The sequence below is a fragment of the Diorhabda sublineata genome, chromosome 2, assembly GCF_026230105.1.
Source record: "Diorhabda sublineata isolate icDioSubl1.1 chromosome 2, icDioSubl1.1, whole genome shotgun sequence".
Taxonomy (NCBI): Eukaryota; Metazoa; Arthropoda; class Insecta; order Coleoptera; family Chrysomelidae; genus Diorhabda; species Diorhabda sublineata.
Window position 1 is genome coordinate 36,742,368 of NC_079475.1, and position 25,357 is coordinate 36,767,724.

General features: G+C 32.1%; 2 protein-coding genes across 2 annotated transcripts; one reads left to right on the forward strand and one right to left on the reverse strand.

Annotated features, from left to right (window-relative positions):
* Positions 1-316: 316 nt before the first annotated feature.
* On the forward strand, positions 317-10,964 carry LOC130452996 (bis(5'-adenosyl)-triphosphatase enpp4-like). The gene is made up of 7 exons (XM_056792562.1): positions 317-818; positions 1,155-1,295; positions 1,415-1,567; positions 1,624-1,795; positions 2,750-2,959; positions 3,078-3,335; positions 3,570-10,964. Exons 1-7 carry the CDS (start codon positions 474-476, stop codon positions 3,743-3,745), a joined length of 1,455 nt encoding a protein of 484 aa, XP_056648540.1. The 5' UTR covers positions 317-473; the 3' UTR covers positions 3,746-10,964.
* Positions 10,965-12,759: 1,795 nt separating this feature from the next.
* Positions 12,760-24,479, reverse strand: LOC130452997 (phenoloxidase-activating factor 2-like). Its single transcript, XM_056792565.1, has 4 exons — positions 24,168-24,479; positions 21,794-22,141; positions 20,359-20,639; positions 12,760-13,720 (listed from the first exon to the last, which is right to left on the reverse strand). Exons 1-4 carry the CDS (start codon positions 24,350-24,352, stop codon positions 13,392-13,394), a joined length of 1,143 nt encoding a protein of 380 aa, XP_056648543.1. The 5' UTR covers positions 24,353-24,479; the 3' UTR covers positions 12,760-13,391.
* Positions 24,480-25,357: the final 878 nt, after the last annotated feature.

The following is a 25,357-nucleotide window of genomic DNA, read 5'->3' on the forward strand; positions in this document are numbered from 1 at the left end:
ATAAATCTCAAAAGTATGCATCTTTGGGGAATGTTAAGAACAAAAACATCTTTGAAATTTATAAATACTGCTAATAATAATAATACTAATAATCTAGCGCTATCAATTACTTTCAAATAATTTAAATTACGCGCCGTTATTAGAATTCAAATTTTCCAATATTTTATGAAAGAAGTCACTTCAGGTTCAGATCAATGTCAATTTGGTTAGAATAAATAAAATTCTCTTAAAAAAAATAGACAAGAAATTAATAACGAAATGTTTTCCAATTTGAATTATCTACTTTGTTGAATAAAGTTATATTGAAAATAAACCCATGTCATCTGTGAGTTGTCAGCACTGGATATTTTTTATCAGCTGTAGATGTATTGACAACTACTATAATCATGTCAACACCATCACATTAAAATTAAAAAATAGACAAGAAGTGAACTTTCCATAGTAACTAAAAGGAAATTATAACATTTTTGGAAATGATATTGAAAATTATAGTATTTTACTCATTAATAAGTTGTGTGGTATCAGTGTCTCGTCATCCAATATTAATAATCGTATCTTATGATGCGTTTAGATACAATTTCTTTGATACAAAATTGGTTCCTAATATGGATAGGCTCAAGAAAGTCGGGACTTATTCGGACTATTTAATAAATGTTTTTCCTACGAAAACTTTTCCAAATCATCATTCTATTGCAACTGGTTTATACACGGAATCTCATGGAATTGTAGGTAATACCTACCTTGATTTAAATACACGAACTGTTCAGAAAATTGGAACCGAGATGTATAGTTATAATAAAGACGTTGTGCCAATATGGGCAAGTATTCTCTTTTCATAGTTTGCTTCTTGAATTTGAAGATATAAATATGTTAGGATCAAATATTAAAATATTGCTTATCAGAATATGGGTTAAATTAACATTTATTTTTGTTCCATTTTAAGAATTCAAACATTACTTATCAATTGTAAGTCTAAATTTGAGTTGCCACCTCATGAATAGATTAACCTGAAAGGTAAATGATTTTGCTTAGGTATCTTAATAATTCCCACATTACATACTTCAATTCTAAATAATTCCAATAATTGAGACTGTGGAGTTATATGGAGATGCTTGTTTTTACATGAGTTGAAAAATATTTCTTTACTTATTTAGAGATGGAATGAAGACCAAGGGAATGGTAGGTATTCCGCTTCAATGATGTGGCCTGGAGCAATTTTTCCATATCAAGGAAAAAATATTACTTATAGAGAAAAGTTCAATCCAAAATTTGATTGGTTTCAAAGAGTTGACAAGGTAAATTAAAAAAAATAGTATAGATATTTTAAAATACTATTAATGTGGGCTTAAGATCGAGATATTGAATGGTAATTATCTAAATAAAACTTTTTTGTATAAATAATTATTCCTTCAAGGTAATATCATGGTTGTTAGATCCTTTAAAGCCAGCAAATCTGGTTATGTTATACATAGAAGAACCAGATACTCATGGTCATGTATACGGTCCTAATTCACCACAAGTTAAAGATTTATTAGTTAAATTGGATAATATTACTGCTTATTTAGAGGTGAGAAGATGCAAAAATTCCTTAGCTTATTATTAATAATTAGGATGTACTTCTAGGAACAATTGATCAAACATAAATTAGCAGAAAAAACAAATGTAATTCACTTAAGTGATCATGGTTTAATCGGTGTGACACCTCCTTATTTCATCAACACTACTCAGTATTTGAAGAATGGAACATATGATGTGGCTGGAGCAAGTCCCTGTCTTCAGATTTATCCTAAAGATGGTATATATTATTATAATTAACAATTTTCATTTCTTTTTATTTGATTTACCATTACTGAGCAATGATAACCTAGTAATATATTTATCTACAATATTGCTTATATATCTTCGATAAAGACACAATACCACATGAGTCACATTGTTAAGAAAATCGTGATTTCCTCCCATGAATAATAAATTTGATAGCTCGAGTTGTTTATTATAAACATTTATTATTATAATTAATAGAAAATATGAACACAATTGCAATAGAAATATATATTACTGAATTGAAGGCGAGTTCAAGACTGGCTTTTATATTATTGCTCTTGAGAACATCAGCGAACTTGTTGGAGTTTCTGAGAAGGGTGGGTCAGGAAAATCGACTGTGGCATGGGTGCCAAAAGCATTTTCTTATGGGAACCTATGTTGAGTTGTGACATAATTCATGTTATTCAACATAATATTGGATGAAATCACAAAAAAGGTATGGCAAATGTTATGGAATGAAGCCATGATATATGCCAGAAATGAAGATGATCTTTGAAGATTATTAAATGAAAAACAATATAAAATTATTATTGACTGATAAAACTATATGCATGACAACATTACTATATGCCCATTAGATGCAAATTAGAACTATAAGGTCAAATGATACAACAAAGAATGATAATTACCTTGGCATTAAGATAACTAGTTATGGAGACTTAGAAGACGAGTTAAGAGGACAAGTAGCTAGAGCAAATAACTTCGCGGGATGTTCTAAGAAAGGATCTCAGGAAAAACACTATTAGACCAAGAAAAAAGTTTGCATTTTGATATTGAAACCCTGCCAGTAACATTTAATTTGGTTATTGTTGATATAAATAAAGTTTGTAGACAATGAGGGTAGGTGAAATTATTAAAAAATCAAATTTGTTAAAAAAAATATCTGTTATTCCAAATATATCTGCTTACCTTAAGTATTATTTAGGATATGAACAAGAAATTTATGAAGCATTAAAAGCAGGTTCATTGATAAATGGACATTTCAAAGTTTACCAAAAGAAGAATTATCCAAAACAATGGCATTATAAGAAGTGTTCCAGAGCACCACCTGTTCTCATTATGGCAGATGTGGGGTATGCCTTGGATGATTTGATAGTTGCAGCACCAAAGTATGCTAAAGCATATAACTTTACATGTGAGTGATTCCTCAATGATTTAAGTTGAAACTGCTAATAAATAGTGAATGTTCAATTTCATGACATGCAAAAACAAATAGCACAATATTACATTCTCATATATTCCTCGTTTTTCAGTAACCAATAGTTCAGAGTTTGGTGTTCATGGTTACAGTTACAATGTTAGTGATATGCATCCTTATTTCATGGCTCGTGGACCAAAAATCAAAAGTCAACACAAAGTGGCTCCGTTCCACACTGTAGATCTTTTTAATCTTTTTACTGAAATATTAGAATTGCCTCAATTACCCAATAACGGTTCTATGGGTAACATTATTGATATTTTAAGTGACAAGCCGGGAAGGTATAGCATCGGATCAATTCTTATGGTTACTGGTAAGTTATTTAAAACAGCAATATCTAATTTGGATATTTAAAATTGTGATATATTCTTATTTCATTTTGTAACATATACCAAATTGATAATAAAAGTTTTCAACCTGTATAATTTAATCTCTCATATTTTATGTATTTTTTTTCTATATATCAAGACATTAAAGTTTCCTCCTGTTGAATATATTTGTCTCCTTTGAAACTATATTCAAAAAATGTGTGCCGTGTTTGTTTCAGTGGGAGGAGTGTTGGTCGCCTTACTTTTCATTAGCGTAGCTGCTGCTATAGCACTTCTAATTATCAAACGTCAACAAACTATCACAACAGCTGCAGCTCTCAACAAACGTTTCCCTCAAACTTTCCACCCCAACATCATAGAAGCACAACATCTTCTAGAACCGGAGGATGCTTAACTTTAAGGAATTTTTTATTCTGAATGAGGATAATATCTTGTCATCACATCACTTATTTGTGAAAAGTAACCTAATTGGATGTCTTGTTTGTTAAAAAAATAAGATAAATCTTAGATCCTTTTGAATAGAAATAACATTTCAAACATATCGGTTTCTATGTCCAGCATATCAAAATTGGATTGGAGTTTATAATTCTATTACATTTCTTGTTATACATGTTAAAGTTAAGACCCGTTTTCAGTTAATTTTAGTTTTGATTAGGTAAAACTAGTTCTCACAAAGTAGGCAAGTCCAAAGAGTATAGTAGGTAAAGAAGAGTACACTTCCCTGTGGAACTCCAGATTTTATGGGATGAAACTTCGAGTGTTCATGTTGGCATTCAACAAGGAATTAATTAAATAGGATTTAAGGTTGAGGAAAAGGTTAATTCTCAATCTTATATAACAGTTCAGTAAATTCGACTTTGTCAAGAGCCTGGCTCACATCCCAGAAAACAGTAGAGCAGTACTTTCTATCTTCTAGACATTGCATTATTTTGTTAGTGACCCATTGTACCTGTTCAATAGTGGCAATGCTCCTCTTGAAAACGAAATTGATTTCCTGAGATGATTGTTTATAGTTAAGTTTTTAATAGCTTTTCTAGTATTTTGGATAAGATAAGGTGTAAGCTAATAGACCAATAAAAAGTTACATATTCGGTTGGTTTACCAGGTTTGGGGATTAAGATGATCTGGACCACTTTCCATTGGATTGGAAAATGTCCCAACCTCAAAATTGTGGTATAAATACCTGTTATCAACTTTAAAGCACACTGGGGCAGTTCGAGGAGGACTTTAGTATTCATCAAGTCATACCGTGGTGATTTCTTCATATTGAGATCTTTGATTTCTCTCAGATATTTTTGTTAGTAGTAGTTCTAATTGATACGATTGATTGTTTTAATTCTTCTTCATGACTATATTGAAGTATTTGGTTGTAAGAACTTTTCCAAGTGGTTATCAAGAACATTCGTTTTTGTCGTCTCTTATCTAGTGGCTTTCTAAAGAGCCGATGGGGTGGTTTATTGATTGCGGGCGCTCGACCTTTTTCACTGCTTTCCAAAGCGAATATTCTGTTTTTTCGGTTTTAAAACAATAAATTTTTTTACTGGAAAAACTGTTTTCCATTAGTAGAATTCCCCAATTGAAGTTAGTTTCAACTGAAAATTCTTTTAAATGAAAAAAAGCTAGTAAATTATAGTATTTCTTAGTGAAAAATGAGGAAAAACTAGTTTTTACTCGTGAAAACAAGTTTCAACGAAATGACTGTGTGAAAACTAATATTCTCTTGACCGGAAATAGAATAAACTGAAAACGGATTTTAACTGTTACATATATAATTCAATACCTGACAAAAACTACAGCCTGATAGTTTGAAGTGTAATTATTTCTCCTATTTGAAATTCTTTTATTTTTCAAGTAGTTATTTCTTTAGATTTAGGGTCGTGTTTACTAGAATATTTTGGTTGGAAAAAACCTAACCATCGCAGGGCAGACGAATGACTTTTTTTAGTTATTGCTCAATATATTAATTACAAGGTTAATGAGCTGAAGTCACTGTATAAAAGTAAAAAAATAGACTTAAATATACTAAATACCATAATATGGAATAAAATGATTGTTTGAAGAAATTATTAAAAAAAAATATATTAAAAAAAAAACATATTAAAGGTTTAATAAATAAGGAATTAAAGAAATTTAAAACTAAATATGCTAAATTATAATAAAATATTTCCGAACTAAAACTACTCTATATAAAATATATTAAAATCTGCTAGCAATATCATTTGAGATTACGTCAGATAATAGGTTCTAACACTAGGTTCTCGGCCAATCGATTGGGGTAGAACTGAAGTCTCTCATTATACTTTTCACTTTCACTTAATTGTTTCTCTTACCAAAAACACCTCTAGATCCATAGCATTGATGTTAATGGGCATATGCCATGGAGCATTTGTTACCATTTTTAGAACTTTAACTTAAATCTCTCGAGATAATATTTATGTTTTATATTGACGCTGTACCCCACAGTTGGATTCCATATGTTCAAATAGGTTCAAGTAATATCTTGTATACCAATAACTTATTCTCGATAGATATTTGTAATTTTCCAATTATCCAATATAGTTTAATCCCAAGTCAAATGTTGGAAAACATCTTCATCGAAAAATAGCTCGAACACAACTCTACAGGAGACATATTAAGACAGAGGTTGAAAGTCGCCAACAGTCCAACAGTAATTTTATTCGACAGTAGTTGAAGCTCCATCTATTTAAGAAAACCCCGTTCGTTCGCTCTTGCGATCATCTTTTATATTGTTTACTCATGATCTTTTTGTTGACTAACAGATTGAAGCTTGTAAAAAGGTTATCAAAGAAAAAGTTGTATGGAAAATGTTTCTCCATTGCTATTTCTACATTCAAACAAATGGGGCTGTACATGCACCACATTTTAAAACCAAACCGTATCGGTTTTCTACGGATGCATTGCTTACTAGGATGAAGGTCAAAATATTTGATAATTGATACATCATAGTTTGGGTTTTGCTGGGAGACAAATTTTTTAAGAAACATTTAATTCAGCTATTCAAAAGTGGCCATAATCCAAATAACGACGTTTTTCGGGGAGGATGTTATACCTTCTAAAAACAAGAATTCCAATAAAGCATTTTAGTTTATCAACTGTGATGTTTGGATCAGCATAGTTTTTAAAAAATGTCTCTGTATGCAAATGTTGGCAAACATCTTCATTAAAAAATAGGTCGAACAACTCTATAGGTGACATTTTATAATATTGGTTGTAGTCAACATACAATGTGAGTGAACTGTTTAATGTTTAGAAGAAATTGAATTTTCAAATGTATGACAATTTAAAAAAAAAATTATCAACTAGGTGATAACACGTCCTAAGCTTCTGAAGAATAAAAGATAATTAAATAGATGAAAAAAATAATCTAAATTTTATACGTCTACATATTTATTTTTAATATTGATAATTGACCTCTAGTAAGTGATAGAATGACATTATACTTAAATTGTGTTTGTTGTGATCTGACATTTTCGTCCAGAATATTTAGAATTTAAGAATGATATGTCAAGAATAATATATTTAAAAAGATTTCCGAAATTCGTCCATTTTTAAATATATATGGTGTAGGTAGATCGCTTTGAGCTAGTAAAAACTCTAAATTGCAAATTTTTAGGTGAAACTTTTGTTTTTAATCGTAATTTTTAGAAGTAATCGTGTAAGTAGTAGAACTGTGGTGGCTTCAAATATATACCACGTAATTTTAAACATTTGATGAATATTAAAAAAATACAATGCAGGAAAATTCACTACAGAATACAATCACAATTTATCGAGTAGCATATTTATAACAAATCTTATTTTTATATGAACTAATTTAGAATTTTACTTGAAGAAAACCTAGAAAAATATTTTCTTTCGACATACCGAGACAAATGCGGGACCTTAACCCTTTGAGTACTGAATTATTTGTCTGAAAGACTTTTATGCATATATAACTGATTTAATTGGTTGCTATATGAATTAATAAGTAAGAGTTGTAAAATGTAAATGAACATATAAATGAAACAACATAGAAATATTTATAAAGAACAAGAACTAACTTAACACTTAACTTGGCAAGAGCTTAATTTATTGATTGAAAAATTTTTTTTGTTCAAATTGTTCTTTTAGGTCTAAATAAGATAATTTCATAATTTGAAGAATTTGGGTTAATTTTTGGATGAGATGTTTCTTGTAGGATACATTGCCAAATAAACTGGTTTAAGGTTGATGGTACAAGTAATGAAACTCACATAAATTTAAGTAATAAAACCTTTTATTCATACATAAATATTACAATTAAACCCAAAACATTTTTTTCCTTAAGCTAATTAAAATTAATAAAAAATAAAATATATTGGTTTTATGATTTGAGGTTGATGTCTCCGGTGACGAGTTGCTCCAGACGGATGTGAGGTGGTAGCTAGATTATCAGTGAGTGATGCTGGCTCATTCTGCTGTTCAATTGTGCTTACAGATGGACAAAGATCTCTCATTAGGAGATCTGTAGAATTCATCTACCGATACTGGTTCGTCAGCAGTCGACCCATCCATCATTGATTCATCTTTTGACACCTCTGGAGCTTGTGAAGCATCCTCTGCATTAAAACGTACTTCAACGTTACATCTAACAATTTGCTCGCTGCCTAAAGTAATACATCTTCATCCTCCAAATTTTCTTCCTCATCTTCGGGGTCCACCTTTGGCTTAGGAAGTAATGAAGCTGCTCTTGAAGTAAAATTTTTGCTTGAAATAGAAAAAAACATCAAAATGAGGTTGAGAAGACAAAAATGCTAACAAATTCCTAAATAAAACGAAAACCAAAATAATAAAACTAAATAAATTTTAAATTGATGTAAAATGAATTTGAAATTTTTTTAATTATACTCGATTGTTTGACATTAATATGATTTTTACAAAATTATTAAACGTGAATTTACTATAGTTATTGAAGTAAAGACTTTTTTTCTCATAAAAATCATCAACCGAATTCGCAATGTATCCTACAGGATTCGGAGGGTAAAACGTAATTTTCTAGATCAATATCAATTGAATTGAACTAGTTTATGTTGAAAACATATGTTTACATGTCAATACAGGTGAATCATAATTTTAAAAAGCCGAATTCAGATGATAAATAATAGTAAATTGACTTTAAACTTACCCAACAGGAGGCCGACGCCATTTCCTTGGATGTTGCTGATTTCACTGTTCCAATTTGCAAATTAAACATACAAGGCCTAAAGAGTCGATGCGGTAGATAATGGAACTAAAATAAACGCGCTAAATTTAAACAAAAAATCATGTATCCTGCAAAATTAAGGGTTAAAGTCTAATGATTTTGTACCGTGTGGCATTTTACAAAACATGCCATCTTGTAGGGCCTTACCTATGAGTAATGAAGGTAACAAAAATAATTAAAAAGTATGCAAAAATAGCGAATTTACTATTTTGGTTTGGTTTGCTCAGGTTTTTGATACTGTTTTGACTCCGTCTATGTTCAGTACATGTTATGGCGATGAAATTTAAATTCGTCTGAATGTCGCTCCGTCTGTTTTCAGCCTAATTATTGTCGAATCTATTATTCAGATAATGAACTAAATTTCTGATCTTAATCCTATCATTTTTATATAACTTTTCATTGTCTGTAAAGTGAAGGAATCTTGTGATATCAAAAACTTATCCTGTAGCATTGTGACTGCAAAAATTGGAGTATTTATAATAGTTCTTTTCGACCAATATGAACTCAATTTAAATTTTATTTACTTTTAACGTTAGAATATATAATGTAATATATTTTTTCATTTTATCCACAATTACTGGAAACCACTTGAGGCTTCGTTTATTTGACCTTTCTTATTCGACTGGCATATCTATTCGTTTCTTCTACTATCATCATCATCAATTTCAGTAAGAATTTGGTCTAGCACTTTCAATGGTGGTGTCCAGCTATTTCTTGAAATTGTTTTCTTTTTCTCGTTTCAAATCCATTGTTCTTGCAATTGTTCGATAGAAGATTCACTATCGCTCGGCAAAAGCCCCGTGCACTTTCGATGTACTGAAATTACTTCACTATCGTCAGTATCACTTTCCAATTTATGGTCGTTTTCATTATTTTCATTCTCCCAACTCACTGTTATCATATAACTTTTATTTCTACTTCACTAGAACTATCATTTTCGTTGTCATAAAATGAATTTTTTAATTCATCTTAAACAGCGTATCAAAAAAGAAACGGGAATAAAATAATTATAATTGGAATTAATCTTAATTGTAACTGAAAGATGTTAAAAACAAACGACAGGCGATTGTTTGCGGTCAACGCCAACTGACAAGGACACCGCAAAAATCAACGCCTGCTTCTCAAATTCAAATAATCAGTCAGACTCGTCCACTGTAACTTCGCCTAAGTAAACTAACTCAAAGGGTTAAAGTTCATGCATCTACTACTCGAAGACCATTCAGTCCAACCATATTAAAACTCGTTTTATTTCACCGTTTTATTCAGAATCATCCCCTTATGTCTTCTTTTCGGCTTTGGAGCTATATTAAAATAAATACGTGGTGGTTGGTCTATCTAAGACAATTCCCTCTGACAATAACAAATGTGTAGTTAATCCAAATATTATTCTTCGATATATCTCATGTTGAATCAATCTAGTCATTAGTAGATTAGCTCAAATTTACATTAGATAATTGGACGTACATAATAAAATATGTTTTAAATATTAACAAAATGAACAATTTTAATATTTGCACTAATTTTCAAATCAGAAAATTCAGTTATAATGTATACAAATAGGGAGTTTTTCAAAGGGTACATATTACTTTTTGCTTAAACTGTAGAAGCCTGTAGGTTTTTTCTAAGGGTTGTGAATTTTTTCCATAATTTTGTGAACAAACTGTGTAAAGCTCACACATTGTTGCCATTTATGGGGCAGGATTTATTAATTTATGTGGTAAAAATATGTAAATTGTTTTATTTTTTAAAATACTTTGAGGTTTTCTTTTTATTAAACTTATTAAACTCATTAAACAAAAAGGAATTGAGTTGATTACTACAAATATTTTTCAAAATTTCCTGAATGCATCAGAAATTTAAAAACTGAACCAAAAGAAATAGTAACAAGTGGAGCTTAAGCATTCTCTTTTTATTTTTAATAAAAAGCTTTCCAATGTTTGCACCACTTGTACCGGTAAGAAACCTTCCCCAATCAGCAGTACACTTTGGCGATAAGATTTTTATTTGACGGTAAATGTTCATGACAACATGTTTCATTTTTTGCATCTCAGTAAATTTATGTTCTGAACAACAAAAAACTATTGATAAATTTCAACAAAATAACAGCTTAACTTTACTGAAGAGTGTATTTTCCAAATTCCATTGGTTAGAGGTACATTTACACTTTTTCCATTCTAATGAATCCTGCTCTGACTAAAAGTGATATAATAAACAAATTCTAGTGATTTTTTAATGCCAAATTGTTGAGATATGAATACCTCTAATAAAAAAAAAAAAAAAGAATTTGTACAGTGGCAATCGCACAATTTGGGTGATATTAGTTTAGATCAAAGATGTTTGTTGGATTATCAAATATAAATAGTTGAAAATATATTTGTGTTTTATTACTAAAAAGTGTGCATTCGTCATAGTAGAATGATAAATCTACTTCAATTAAATATCCAGAACTCCCTGGAGCGTTCTGGATATTTAATTTTGGTTTTGTTTTGATTGTAGGTCCTAATTTTCTCTTATAATATTATCCTTAAGACAGTAAATTTCCTAATAACATCCGAAATGTTGTCAATCTTTACTAACACTTCAATTTCAAGGACTAATTTTTCGGTTGTTTACTGCTAGTAACAACTTTGGTTTTGTTTTGATTGTAGGTCCTAATTTTCTCTTATAATATTATCCTTGAGACATTAAATTTCCTAATAACATCCGAAATGTTGTCAATCTTTACTAACACTTCAATGTTAAGGACTAATTTTGATTGTAGGTCCTAATTTTCTCTTATAATATTATTCTTGAGACAGTAAATTTCCTAATAACATCCGACATGTCAATCTTTACTAACACTTCAGTTTCAAGGACTAATTTTTCGGTTGTTTACTGCTAGTGACAACTTTGGTTTTGTTTTGATTGTAGGTCCTAATTTTCTCTTATCTTATTATCCTTAAGACAGTAAATTTCCTAATAACATCCGACATGTCAATCTTTACTAACACTTCAGTTTCAAGGACTAATTTTTCGGTTGCTTTCTACTGGTAGCCTAGGACCATTACGAGGTCTCCCTTTTCCACAGCTGTATCCATTCATTTCTATACTGTATTTTCTCCTGCCTTCTAAATTTCTTCAATCCAGATCCTCCCCGATCTTGCTGTCTTTTTTTGTAAGTTCATTCTTCATATATCTTATGTATTAAACGTTCTTCTCCCATTTTCATAACATGACCGTCTTTTTTGGTTAAACTTTAATTAGCAATCAAAACCATAACAGTTCTATAAGCTAGAAAGTTGGCTCAAGAGCATGGGGGCGCCTCTTAGCGTGATAAGGTTATTGTTATATTAGCTGGGCAGTTCCTTTTCAGTCTTCTATCAGCTAGGGGTTCTAAAAGGGGATAGAGTAAGGGATGATTCTAGGCTTTTATGATGTTTTGTGCTGTGTTCTGTAATTATGTCCAGTACGAAGAGGATTCTTAGATTTTCATGGAGAGTCTGGTTTGACACGTACAATGGAGCATCAGCTATCATTCGTAGCATTTTGGATTGACTTCTTTGAATTAAGGTAAAACTTTATTCTTCATTTTTATCAGGTTTTCTAGCAATTTTTGTAATATTAATAGAAGGTATTACTCCCACTGCTACGGCGAAGGGCTGCTGAAGAAATTAAATTCCGAACGCGCTACACCGACATAGCATCCCATTCTTCTCGAAGAGTCATTTGTACTGATTTAAATTACTAGGAGGAGGATGACGACGTCTAACACTCCTCCATAAAGTATGCCACAAATGCTCTATGGGATCCATATCGGACGATCGTGCAGGCCAGTCCAGAACTGTAATTCCCACTTGCTCCAAGTATTCAGAAATAATTCTGGCGATATGTGAACGAGCATTATCCTGCATTAAAATGATTTGCTCTCCAATAAATGGAGCAAATGGTGGTATAGAGCAATTCGAGACTCATCTATGAATAAACCAGTACCCCATTGCTCCAGAGTCCAATGAGAATAAGGATTGACAAAAAATCGCCTTTCTATTCGATGCCTTTCCAGGAATTGGGGCTCTGTCGCGGGTCGTCTTGATACAATTTCATGCTCCTTCAGTCTTCGCCGCACTGTGTCTGCACTAACACGTGTATTTCGAGCCACTTCTAGTCTTTCCCGAACCTCAGGAGCCGTCTCACAATACCGACAACGTAATAAACCGATCGTCTACTGCCGTTATTGCCCTTGGTCGTGCACTGCCGGCCCTCCTATCGTAGCTACCAGTCTCCCAGAAACGCCTAATTGTATCGTAAATGCTAGAATTCGCTACCCCAAACGTATCGCAAGCTTTGCCCTTCTCTGACCAAGGCAGCAGCTTGGACTATGTCAACATTTGAAAGAAGCATTATTCTGGACAGACGAAAAAGGCTTGATTAATAAAGTTGTTTAAATATGCGAAAAACTACTTACAGTTTAGAATAGGTCCGACAGGTAAATAAACAGATAGACAAATAAATCAAATCTGTGTTTTATCTAATTGTTTACTAATCCTGAAGGGTTAGTTCAATGGACTTAGACCCTACATTCTCTGTAATAACTAGAACACCCACAAAAGTTTTTCTATATATAAATAGACTTAAAATCAATAGAATTAAACATAAAAATGAGCCTTAGAAGTGAAAAGTTGAGGAAAATCAACATTATTTATAATTAAAGTTCAATGAGGATCAGTTAATTACGAAATTTGTTCAATTTAAAATAATTGATCGACTTTGTACAAAATTTAACAATTTTAATTTATCTACAAATCTTATAATTATAGATAACTTATAACTTGATTTCCTTCTTATTTAATTCATCTAATATCCAAGATTTCATTTTAATAACACTAGCATATACTCCCGGTACATTCTCACTACCACATCCTATTCCCCAAGACACTATTCCCATGTGAAAATATCTTCTTTCGTCAGATAATAAACACATCAAGGGACTTCCTCCATCACCTTGGCAAGCATCTTTGTCTTTCTCACCACCTGCACAAATGAATGAATCGTGAAGAATGAATCTTCTACCTAATCTGGTTCTTCGTAGTTGCTCTTGACATTTACTATTTGACACCAAAGGTAAATCCACTTTTTTCAGTACTCTTGTACCTATAAATGGAAATCGATTGGTAAAGAAAGTTTAGTTCGTAACTTAAGGTAATTCTAAATAAATAATAAGAAATTATTTTTTTCCAAGTTCTAAACAACAGATATTTTTTGCAAACATTTTTGCCGTGTTCTCGTTGCCAACAAATCTACTTTTTAAAAGTTTCAAGACTACTTTGTTGACAAGTCTCATTTATCATAATAATTCTCATCATCATTTGTTTCTCGGATCGTTATTTTACAAAGTTAGACGCAATAAGAATAACTTAAACACAGCAGTGCTAATTACATAGAATTAATATTAAATATAGAGAGAGCGAAACGTAAGTAGATGGAATTGTACTATTGGAAGGGAGAGTAAGAGTCCCGGTTTACCACTTTCTATCCCTCTATACTCTACTATTAAAATCAAAACTTGTTATTCTCTTCCTTCCCATCATTCGAAACTTTACGTTACAACCAAGCGCCATATTGTCTTGAGAGACAAACATTGGTTATTTACATCAAAATTACTATTAATAATGTCATTTCATTTTAATTTTTTTGTATAAAAACGCTGAAAACAATCAATTTTCCATACACAAATGATAAAAAAATCTTTGTCCACCACGACAATATGGCCGATGTTTTAAACCACGCTGCACGAAATGGCGATCTAATCAGAATAGTGTAAAGAGTGGTGATACCGATATTTTTTCTCTCTATTAGAAGTTCTGGCCTATTTGCACAAGCTCCCATACCTCGGTTTCTCTATCTTTAATAATAACTTTATGGCTAATTATTAGCTCTGTTCATAGGTCAATTTAGAATTGAGAACAAATCGATTGGTAACCGATTTATGGGCATTCGGAGATACTAATAGTGCGTTCACGGCGCTTGAAATATTCTTTTGACCGTTCTTCATAGCGACTACGTGGTCGTGACTAACGCTCATTACGATCCTCGTCAAGAATTGGCGGAATTTTGAAAACTGAAGCAACACAGATTGCAACCATGGGAATGAAAATCTATCTCATTATTCGATGCCATATGGTATTTTTGAAGCATTCTTGTGACGCACCATCAAATATTTTACTAACACAACTTCTTGAAGCCTTCGCTTTATTTCTTCTGGTTTGCAGTTTATTATTATTTACCCTAACGATTGGAAACCTTCGAAATTCTCTTTGGTTTACCGTTATGACGCTCTGGATCGTCGTGAAGGCTTATTGGAATGCACCATTAGAATCTCCGTATACGTAAGCTCATTTCATGGGCCACGCTTCCACTTATGGCCACTAGCAATATAGGGGTATTATATAATTGATTTACAACTAGTGCTAATGAAGCAGCTGAGATTTTTATCCTCCAATAATAATCCGCGAACTTCTTCAACTGATTCGTAATCAACCATTAACCCGAATCGATGGGACCCGCGAACACGAAACCAAAAATTGAGAACTCAACTAACCGCGAGGAACAATTTTGAAAGTGCGCCTGCGGTCGGTCCGATTCGGAATCTGACCCGCGAACAAAGCTAATGTCAACTAAATTCACTGTCCTAGGTTACATTAGAAACGTCACTACGTTTCGTTATAGGTCATTTCGAGCAACATGACCTGAAAAATTGACAATATTTTCGAGTTGGACTAAGTTTTGTGTCATTTGGGTATAGAGATTGTTCCGAACGCATTTTTCATTGAAATGGATATCTTTGGCCAAAAAGGGGAAAATAAATCATCACTACTAATAATAATTTTCTTCTTCTTCTTCTTCCTCTTTTAATAGGACCAGATACTGTTCAATCCTGTACGTTTGGCCCTCTTCCTGGATCTTCCTGAGAAGCTGAATTGAAGCTCTCGTACCACCTCTTTGGTGGTCTGCCTACAGGTCTGCGTGTGTTCGGTCTTTGAGTTATAGCTCACATTGCCCATCTGTTTTGTGGCATTCTTTCTACGTTATCCCTCCAGAATCTTTTTCGTGTCCTGATCCATATCACCACATCCTGTACGCCCAATTCTTCTCTTATGTCATTATTCCTTATTCGTTTTTCGGTGCCAGAGAGTGACTCCCTTGATGGCTCGCAGTATTTTCATCTCTGTGCTTCTCATTATTCTTTATGTTGTTGATGTCTCGACTCTAGTTTCTATAATATAATAATTTTAATGTAAATAATGCAATGCCTCCCCAAGACAATATGACGACTGGTTGTGACGTCATCCATTACTGATACTAGCCCAAGACGAGATTCTTACCAGAGTTTCCGTACGTCGGATTCTCTGGTCGCGATGGACATGTAAAATTCAATAACAGAATTCGATTGGCTCAATGTATGATTCTAAGAGTACTAACAATATGTAATATCAAACATTACGATAGATACTATGAGCTATGAAACTATGAAACCTCATTTATAATAATAATTAAACACAACACCTGTACAATTAGTGACGTTTATTCCACCTGACGTGGAGGCAATTGAAGAATTGTAGTTTTCAATTTCAATTGAATTTTTGTAGAAACAGTTTCTCCTCCCATTATTTTAGTAGCTATATTTTTTTGTTTTCTAAGGATGTTTCTACATATCCTTCAGCGACACTTTTCCGCTTCAAAAAAGCCAATAGCTGTGAATATTTACTTATGTCCACATTTTTCTTCACAAATATCATTGTTCTCAGCATACTATAATGTGTCCATAATGATGATGCTTTTTCTTTTTCAGCTTTCCCAGCAAAATAAGTTAATAAAATTTTCTCCGATATATTACGGACTTTTTTTGAACTGCACCAGTGTTTCGAATCGCTTTTATTCTTTTTCGTATCTATTGCGGAATTTAGCGGGTAATAGGGTTTGTATTGCGTTATTTGTAGCAAGTGCTATATCAGAATCCACACTTTCATAGTCGGAACTCATGTCGATAAAATTATACCAAACTGCAACGCTTGCTTGTTACATGATTCTAATCATTAATTTCAGGAATATTGACTCATTTTGAGTAAATAATTAACATTATTGGTAGTAGGTGAAATAATGTACTATATTCGTATCGTATATATCCCATCTCATTTAGTAATATGAATATTTAGACACATATCGTAAATATTTATTATACAACAGTATAAATATCATGGAAAAATAAGTAAAGTAGTAACAATCAAATCAAATTTGAAATTTCAACGGAAGATTGAATTGAATGGAAATCCCGTTTTGGTTTAAGATCCGCAATCAGCTGATAGGTTTTGGACCCGTTCGGTTGGCATATGTTCTGAACGTGATTGCTTCTGAACAATCAGATCATGATTAGGTTAACCCAATTGTAGTCTCGGAAAAGTTGAACATATAGGAAACAATTAGGCTATCGTCACAATCACAACGTTGAAATGTGATTGAACACATCAATATATTCCTTTATTCTCATTGGTTAAGCAAAATAATTTGCTCTATCAGAGTACACCTTTGCTTTGAAATAAACTGAATATAACAAAAGTCACATGTTAATCATAATCTATCTCAATACAGCTTCGTGTAAATGAGCAGTAATAACTTGATTTTGAAAGGAATCACCTTTATCGTTGTAATTTTATTCGCTATCCATTGCTCCATTAGCATTTATTACTGCGTAGAAAAATCCAAGATAGTTTCACGGACTTTTCGACCATTTCAAATCAATGTGGCTTTCCAGTCGATGTTCCTGGTAACATGTATACCAATGATTTTAGGAATAAGCTTCAATGGTACCGAAGCCATGGTACCTTTTATAAGTGCTGCAGCATACTGCATGTTTATTAATATTTTTTGGTGTGTCGGTTCTATAACAGATCTTATAAAGACACAATTTGGTAACGAAAATGTCTTTCTTTTTTTGATTATTGGTGTGATTCTAGATTTTATCAGTTTTTCATGTGGATATACTCTTTGGAAGAAAGAAAATAGTGTTATGGAAGATGAAGAACAGAATTATGCTTTTAAACGATTCAGTAATTTGATTTAATATCAAATAATACATTTTTTGTAAGTCAGTTTTGTCAGTAAAAATAATTCAAGCCATTGGTAGTTACAAATTTTATAAGTAAAAAAAAATATTTAATTGTAGATTTACAGTTTACAGATACTGTACTTTCCCATTAAATTTCCATTATTAAAAAGAATTAAGAATATACATAAGTTGCTGGTATAATGATATTATTATGGTCAGGGGCCCCACTCCATATTGTCAAAGTGTGCAATACACAAAGGCTTCATCCTTTAAGAACACTAAAACCCATGGATTAATAAAAATTCGAAAAAAAATTTGCAAACAAAACCAAAACAGCCTGAAGCAGCATTTATTTCTAAAATAAAAGTTGAGAAATTAATATTGGACTTCCTTGATGCGATCTGAGAGCCTTTTTGTACCTTGTGCGGATTATACTTTGAACTTAACAGTATTGATGCTTCTAAGGTGTGAGATACAACAATAGACTTTTTTAATCTTGTACAAGAGTTATATAAGTTTCTTTTCTTTTTTTCGTCGACCATAAAAAGGTTATGTTATGTTAAAAGCCTCTAAGTGAGACAAGACGGACCAGCGGAATTAATGAATAAAGCTCCTTGAAATTTATTTAATTAAGGTTTACGAAAGACTTCTAGAAGTAGCTTAAGATAATTCCTTTCACATTGATGCGAGATATAAAGCGAGCTCCCTTTTAACATCTGTACAAAATTATCAATTTATTTGTGGAATTATTGTTTGGCATGACGTTTTATTTCTTATAAAGATGGTCAGCGAACAAATATTGAACTATCCTAAACTTAATTCAAAAATTTAGTAGCTGTCTCTCTCGAAATTGGAGAAAACTTTCCATCGTTACCAACGGTCGGTAGGAAACTGTTTGACTATGAATATTATAGATCAAACTTTGAGCTCTATAAAAAATCGATTGGATTCATTAAATAAGTTTGATCATATTTTCGGATTTTTTAGCAACATATTCAAATAAAGTGTCATTGATCTCTTAAAACGTTATGTTGAATAACAACTGACAGATCAGAATAATAAGGATACAGACATAGAACAATGATTTGTTCAATGAGATTAAAGCATTAAAGTTGTTAGCTGATAATACTGGCGCCTGAAGTATTTTACAATATATATTTGAAAACAATTTAATCTCCATCCTTACAGACGTAACCACTTCATTAAGAATTCTTCTGGCATTGCCTGTATCTGTAGTTTCTGGAGAGCGATCTTTTTCAAAGTTAAAAATCATTTAAATATTGCAATGCTTCAATGAAGACAGTCTGGGCTAGTAATATTAGCAATGGAACAAGAAAATTTTTGATAGCATAAATTTTAGCGATGTAATTAATGACTTTGCAACGGCTAACGTCTCTATACTACAATAGCTATTTTTTTTCTATTGTACCTACATTTGACCACGAGAAAGCTTTATTCAAACTGGGTGCCGCGTTTACTCACAGTCGATCAAAAACAACAACGTGTTGCTGATTCAAAGCAGTGTTTGGCTATGTTTACACGTAAAAAATCAGATTTTTTGCATCGACCATCACCTGAGTGGACTGCAGCTGGTGAACCACGTCCAAAGCGTCCAAAGGCACTGACTATTGTTCTTTTGGACGCTGGAAAGGTTATGGCTTTAGTATTTTGGGATGCGCATGGAATATTGTTCATCGACTATCTCCAAAAGGAAGAGACAATTAATAGGCGAATACTACATAGAGTTGTTGAACCATTTGAATGCAAAAATCAAGAAAAAACGGCCGCATATGTCGATGAAAAACCATTGTTTCACCAAGATAATTCAACGATTCAGAAGACGATGGTAACGATGGTCAAATTGAACGAACTGCTTTCTCATCTAGACCTGAGCCCCAAGAGCTACTGACTATTCGCTGTTCTCAAAAAAATGCTCACCGGTAAGAAATTCAGCTCAAATGAAGAAGCAATTGCTGAAACTGAAGCATATTTTGAGACAATAAACAAATCATTTTACAAGCACGGTATCGAGAAGTGAGAGAAGCGTTGGAATGATTATATTGCTCTTGAAGGAGATTACATTGATGAATAAAATTGATTTTTGACAAAAAATATATTTTTCTTAGTTAGTCACACGACTTGATGATGATGTGCTACCTAGGTACCTATACGATATCAGAAGTATCTGCATATGTTTGAAAATATCTAAGTAGAAAGTAGTACTTATATTTTTTGATTTTTAGTTTTGGGTATTTTCTAGTATTTATAAACTTGTCTGTACCTCATTAGTTAAGTAATACTTTGAAATGGGCGTGAACAAGAATTTAGTTTAGCTTATATTGTTATGTTTGTTTCATTTTAATATTTTAGTCTTCTAATAAAGTTCAGTTCTTTGCTTTCTTTCAAACAACTACATATCTTCAATAAAATAAATAAAGAAATATGATCCGAAATGCCTTAAGGGCATCCAAAATTCTTTTTTGCATACAGGCACTCTCTTAAGGGGGCCCTTGTTGTGGTATTAACAGATTTTTTTGACCAACTTATCTTTTACAGAGATTTGAGGAGAACCTATCAATGCAATATAAATCAAGTTATTAAACCCAAGGAAAAAATTGGTAGTGCAAGCAAGAATTATATAAAAATATACTTTTAATACAACATAAATGAAAGTTTTCATTCTTACCATCGATAGTTGAACCTTTACCCCATCCAGCAACCAGACATCTACTATTATTGATTTTTAGATCATCAGGGGGCATGCAAATGGTATTAATTGAATTAGTTTTAGTGATTTCAAAAGCTTCGTTTAAGAATAACAAAGTACCATCATTGTAAAGAGAATCTTTGTCAAATTTGGGATGGTTCACAATTTCAACTACTTGTCTTGTAGAGTTTAAATTATCCTCAATTCTGCTTAATTCTATATAGCCACCTGCAGTTACTTTGAAGTCAGCTGCATTTTTACTACAATGAATAAATTTGTATTCAAAATATTCTTGGTTATAGTGTAAAATATATTATATCTTTTATAATCATAAGTTGAGCAAGTACAATCTGTTTTGACTCCAATTTATGCCTAGATTTGTCATCAAGAACTCAAAACCATTGAATATGTGTCCTTCTCTCGCCCTTGTCGATCAAGGTCCTTCGTATGCGTGAAAAATTGGACTGCAAGCTTGAAAAGAGGTAAATTTTCCATTGAAGATGATGACCGATCGGGAAGGCAAGTTTCTGTGTCAGTCCCCGAAAATATCGATGCAGTTCATGACATGATTTTATCAGACTGTCGAATTAGGCTAAAACGGATATTTGAAGCACTGAATATTCCATACAAATGCGTTCACGTCAATTTGGACATGAGAAAAATTGCTGCAAAATGGATCCCAACTGTTTGAACGTTGACCAAAAGCGTGCAAAGGTAGAAGCATCGCGTTCGATCTGTGCTCGATTTGGTAAAGATGTAGACTTCTTAAACCGAATTGTTACTATGGATGAGACTTGTGTACATTTCTACGATCCATAAACAAAGCAACAATCGATAGAATGGCGACACTCTGGTTCTCTGAGTTCTTGCTTCAGTTTTTTGGGATTGCCATGGAGTAATCATGGAAGAACAATAACTGGAGATTACTATTCGAAAGCTATCCAAAGGTGTTTTGTTTTTGCAGGACAACGCTCCTGCTCACAAATCTCCTGTTGCCATGGAAAAAATTCGTGATTTAGGCTTTGAATTTTAAAGGTCCAATTAAGAGCAGAATATGTTGAGTATTAAAATATTTTGACATGGAAATTTTGTTTGGTTCTAGAGTAGAGTAGGAATTCTTCAATATATCCTCGTATATGAGCTCTTTTTCCAGGTATAAGCATTGTTGGAACCATCTTTTACATATTATAATGTTAATGGGAACTTTGTCTAATTGATTTGATGGATTCTCCCAGTCTTGCTAATTGCTCTTGGGCTCCACCAATATATGTACAATTAATCTTATTTTTGCCATTTACCAACATATTAGCAAGATTTGTATTATTGTTTGAGTCTCACCATATGACGACATGCGTTTCTAGTATGTGGTATTTGATCTTATTGTTAGATTAAAATTTTATTCTGTGCTACTCACCTTCGAAAGTAATGGTTTGCCGTTAAAATAACCCTAGGATGTATCAATGCCCCACTGCAATAAAAAACCCATCGCCCTGCTATATTTTTTTTGTAAATAGCTACTATCCAAGGAAATTCTCCATTAAAAGGAACGTTGCCATCTTCTTCATCGGTTAATACCCGCACGTTGATTTTAGCTCTCTGTATTCCGCATTTAAGAAACATTTCTGTTTTAGTATTATTTTTATAGTCTAAATTAGTTATTTCGGTCCAGTTGGTATATGTCTGTTTGCAACAGATTATTTCTCCATCGAATCGTCCACCTTTGCACGTTATTTTGGTTGAGTTCTTAGGTTCACCACCGGATCTTCAATGAAACGAAAAATCAATTGAAAAAAAATTAGTAGTTTCACCAAATAAAATGTTTTATATCCATTTATTCAAATATTTAAATATTTGTTCAAATTGAAAGTATTTTGTGATTTATTCATATTATAACGAACATAGCATACTTCAACATGCTTCCAATAAACTTTGCTTAGTATATGCAGACGACATTCTAATTATTTCAGAAAATCACAGAAAGATATACTGTGTATATACTAATAATAAAATATCTAGTAAAGTAAACGCAATAGAGATGAAGTACCTATGAAAAATACAAAGAAAAACTACTTAAGATTGGTAGAATAAAAAACGATATTATGAGAAACAACTTACAACAACAAAAAATCAAGGAAAAAATGACAACAGTGTGAATCAAGTGATGATAATGGCACAGAACGGGGAAATATGAAGGAAATGGGTAAATTGATAAGGAGAGGGTCAAAAAAAAATGAGAAAAAGAAGATTTATATCATGAATCTTTGTACGCTACCTTTTTAGAGAAAATCAGTTAATAGCTAGTAATATTTATTAATAGGATAGAAGAAATTAGCGCGACTCCAACAACACAATCAACTACATCAAGTCATCACTAAACCCCTAAAATTATAAATGGAGAAGGGGAAAAGAGGGTATAATGATATTCTGCTGCTTAATTCTTCTTCCAAACAATAGAACTAGAATTTTTACTATAGATTACTTTTTTGGGCCCTTTTATAATCTTCATTAAGTAATAATGCATATGCCGAGTTTGTTTTTGCACCTGATAATATAAGAGAATAATGTTATGAATAGCACGGTTTTGATGCGATGTAAATCTAATTACAAATAAAGTAGATGTTTCGTTTCTCAATTCTACTCGTACAGTTTGTGTTTGAAGCCTACTTTTGAAGAAGCAGTTTCATATTGACGTTCGATGCTGAATTAGAGCCTCAAATGAGGAATGATGGACTGGAGAGTCATCTTACATCAAAGCAGCATCAGAACTAAACATTCTTTAGCTTTTTAAATCAGGTATACGCATAGATTTTGCAAAACGACAATTTGGAACATGTGTTGAGTGCCCAAATTGTGCAATTGGAAAGCATCAAAAATGTTTGTAAACCTAACCTCCTGAATAGCAAACAACACAAATATAATTTTCGATAACTTTGTTTTCGCTGTAAATTCTACTTATCTCAATTTTAAATATCTGTTCTCAGTTCTAAATTGAAAATCCTTTTTTTCTATACAAATTATAGAGAAACTGCAACAACAAATATCATTGTTTGGTAATATTAAAAACTGTCATCTTAGTTTCCTTCTGATTGTTCAATGACCAAGACACGTTAAATGGTTAAATGTTATTTCAATTGTCAAAAAGTGTCAAAGGTATCTGAGTACATGAGGAAGGTGATTATGTTTAAAAAACTCCCTAAATTAGATTTCTATATATTATATAAAAGACGGTAACTTAAGAATAAAATTTTAAAAAAGTTTTTGGGCTATATATAATTTTTTTTCGGTTACTGAAATATTTTTACACTTCTGACATCATGGAGGGAAATAAACAATTCCTACTATTCACCTCTGAAATAATTTTGAAATTTAATATTTCGAAAATGTATTCTACCGTTCTTCAAAGGAGAAAAACACTTTTTTCTTGGCTAATGTCTCGACGAATATTGTCGATACTTTTTCCCCAATGGTTCGTAGTTACAAGGAGGAGTTTGTTACCACTGAGTAGTTTCGACGTTGTTACATCTCATCAGAGTGGTCCAACAACCCTCGTTCGGCCTTGAAAGCCAGTTTTGAATTTTAAATCAGATATATACTTCAATTTTCCTTACTCATTTGAAATATTCTCATAATATCTCATTCAGTATATGGCACCTCAAATTCCTCTGGCCAAATTTACCATACCAAAAGGGCATTTACCTGATATCTTGCAGAATCTACTACCCACAGCTTTGCAAATCATTAGGATGATTTCAAATTTGATTTCGGGAAGTATTAGTCATAAAAATTACCTTTGATCTATCATATTCTCCCCATTGACTGTGCTACATTGGTAATCATAAACACATTTACAATTGTTGAATAATTCTATGGCAACATTTACAATATCTTCTCTTTTAAATCTTCTACCACTTAGAACTGTCACCCACAAACAATTAACAAACACAAATCTCCACCAAAATCTATACAACGACATATTTTATAAATGTTATTCAAATGTGAAAGAACACTCTAAATATCTGTTATGATGATAAGAAAGCATGGTATTGCGAAAAAGGTTAAAGTTCACGTTCAATAGTAGTATTCGGAGGATTGGATAAGACAAAAGAGATTTCAGATGTCTGAGAGTGTTTGGAAAAACCGGAATGTCGTGATTACATTTGCATTTATAAATATATAATATTGCACGGCGATACAACTACATATAGATTAGATCAGTCCTTGATTTTCAATTTATTTTATTTAGAGTTAATACTATTAAAACTATATATTATCCATGAAGTGATTATTTATTCATATACTAAATTGTACAAATGGAAGCCTTCTCCCTTTCATATTCTACACAAATTCATGCATGATGTGGACATCTTTCTAGATTTCCAAACTATTTAGTTAGTTTCAGTTAAAGCTGAGAAGCAGAGATGGTTTAAAAGGTGAATAAATATGAAAATGCTCGGAATTAAATAAAAAAATGTTTGTTTTCCCTTAATGTTTTGTCACAAATTAAACTTTTGAACACAGCTATATTTGACATTGGACAAACAACCAATATATCGGACGATATCTAAGACAAAGAGTGCATCCTTATATCTTTGTGAATGACGATTACCACTACGTACACGAGAACTTTCTTTACTTCGGCGAAACTTTGTAATAGTGACATTTCAAGTTATGTGCTCTTCTTAAGTTGATCTCTTGTGATAGTGACACTTTAGTGCTAACATGCGAGTATTTTAATTATTATAATTGGCTGGGTCAACGAGCAAAATTGGCGGCGAAAAATAAAGATGTCGAGAATCTCAATGCGACCATTCAGAATTCTTTCCGGGAAAGTCCTTGAAATCAGTCGACACCGTTATGAACCAGGATGTGTAGTCAACTATCCCACGAAGTTTTTAAATTCATTGGAATTGCCTGGATTACCACCTCACAATTTGCAGTTAAAATTACGATCAGTTGTCGTCGTGCTGCGTAACATTAA

What these genes read in the sequence shown, in the direction of transcription:
- LOC130452997 (XM_056792565.1), bottom strand. Translation starts at nt 24,352, where the DNA reads ATGTCGTTGTATAGATTTTGGTGGAGATTTGTGTTTGTTAATTGTTTG. An exon ending in GCAAACCATTACTTTCGAAG is followed by an intron (nt 20,640 to 21,793) that starts GTGAGTAGCACA and finishes TATTCATTGTAG; the next exon opens with TAAAAATGCAGCTGACTTCA. An exon ending in TAAAGGTTCAACTATCGATG is followed by an intron (nt 13,721 to 20,358) that starts GTAAGAATGAAA and finishes TTCCATTTATAG; the next exon opens with GTACAAGAGTACTGAAAAAA.
- LOC130452996 (XM_056792562.1), top strand. Translation starts at nt 474, where the DNA reads ATGATATTGAAAATTATAGTATTTTACTCATTAATAAGTTGTGTGGTA. An exon ending in AAGACGTTGTGCCAATATGG is followed by an intron (nt 819 to 1,154) that starts GCAAGTATTCTC and finishes TTACTTATTTAG; the next exon opens with AGATGGAATGAAGACCAAGG. An exon ending in GGTTTCAAAGAGTTGACAAG is followed by an intron (nt 1,296 to 1,414) that starts GTAAATTAAAAA and finishes TATTCCTTCAAG; the next exon opens with GTAATATCATGGTTGTTAGA.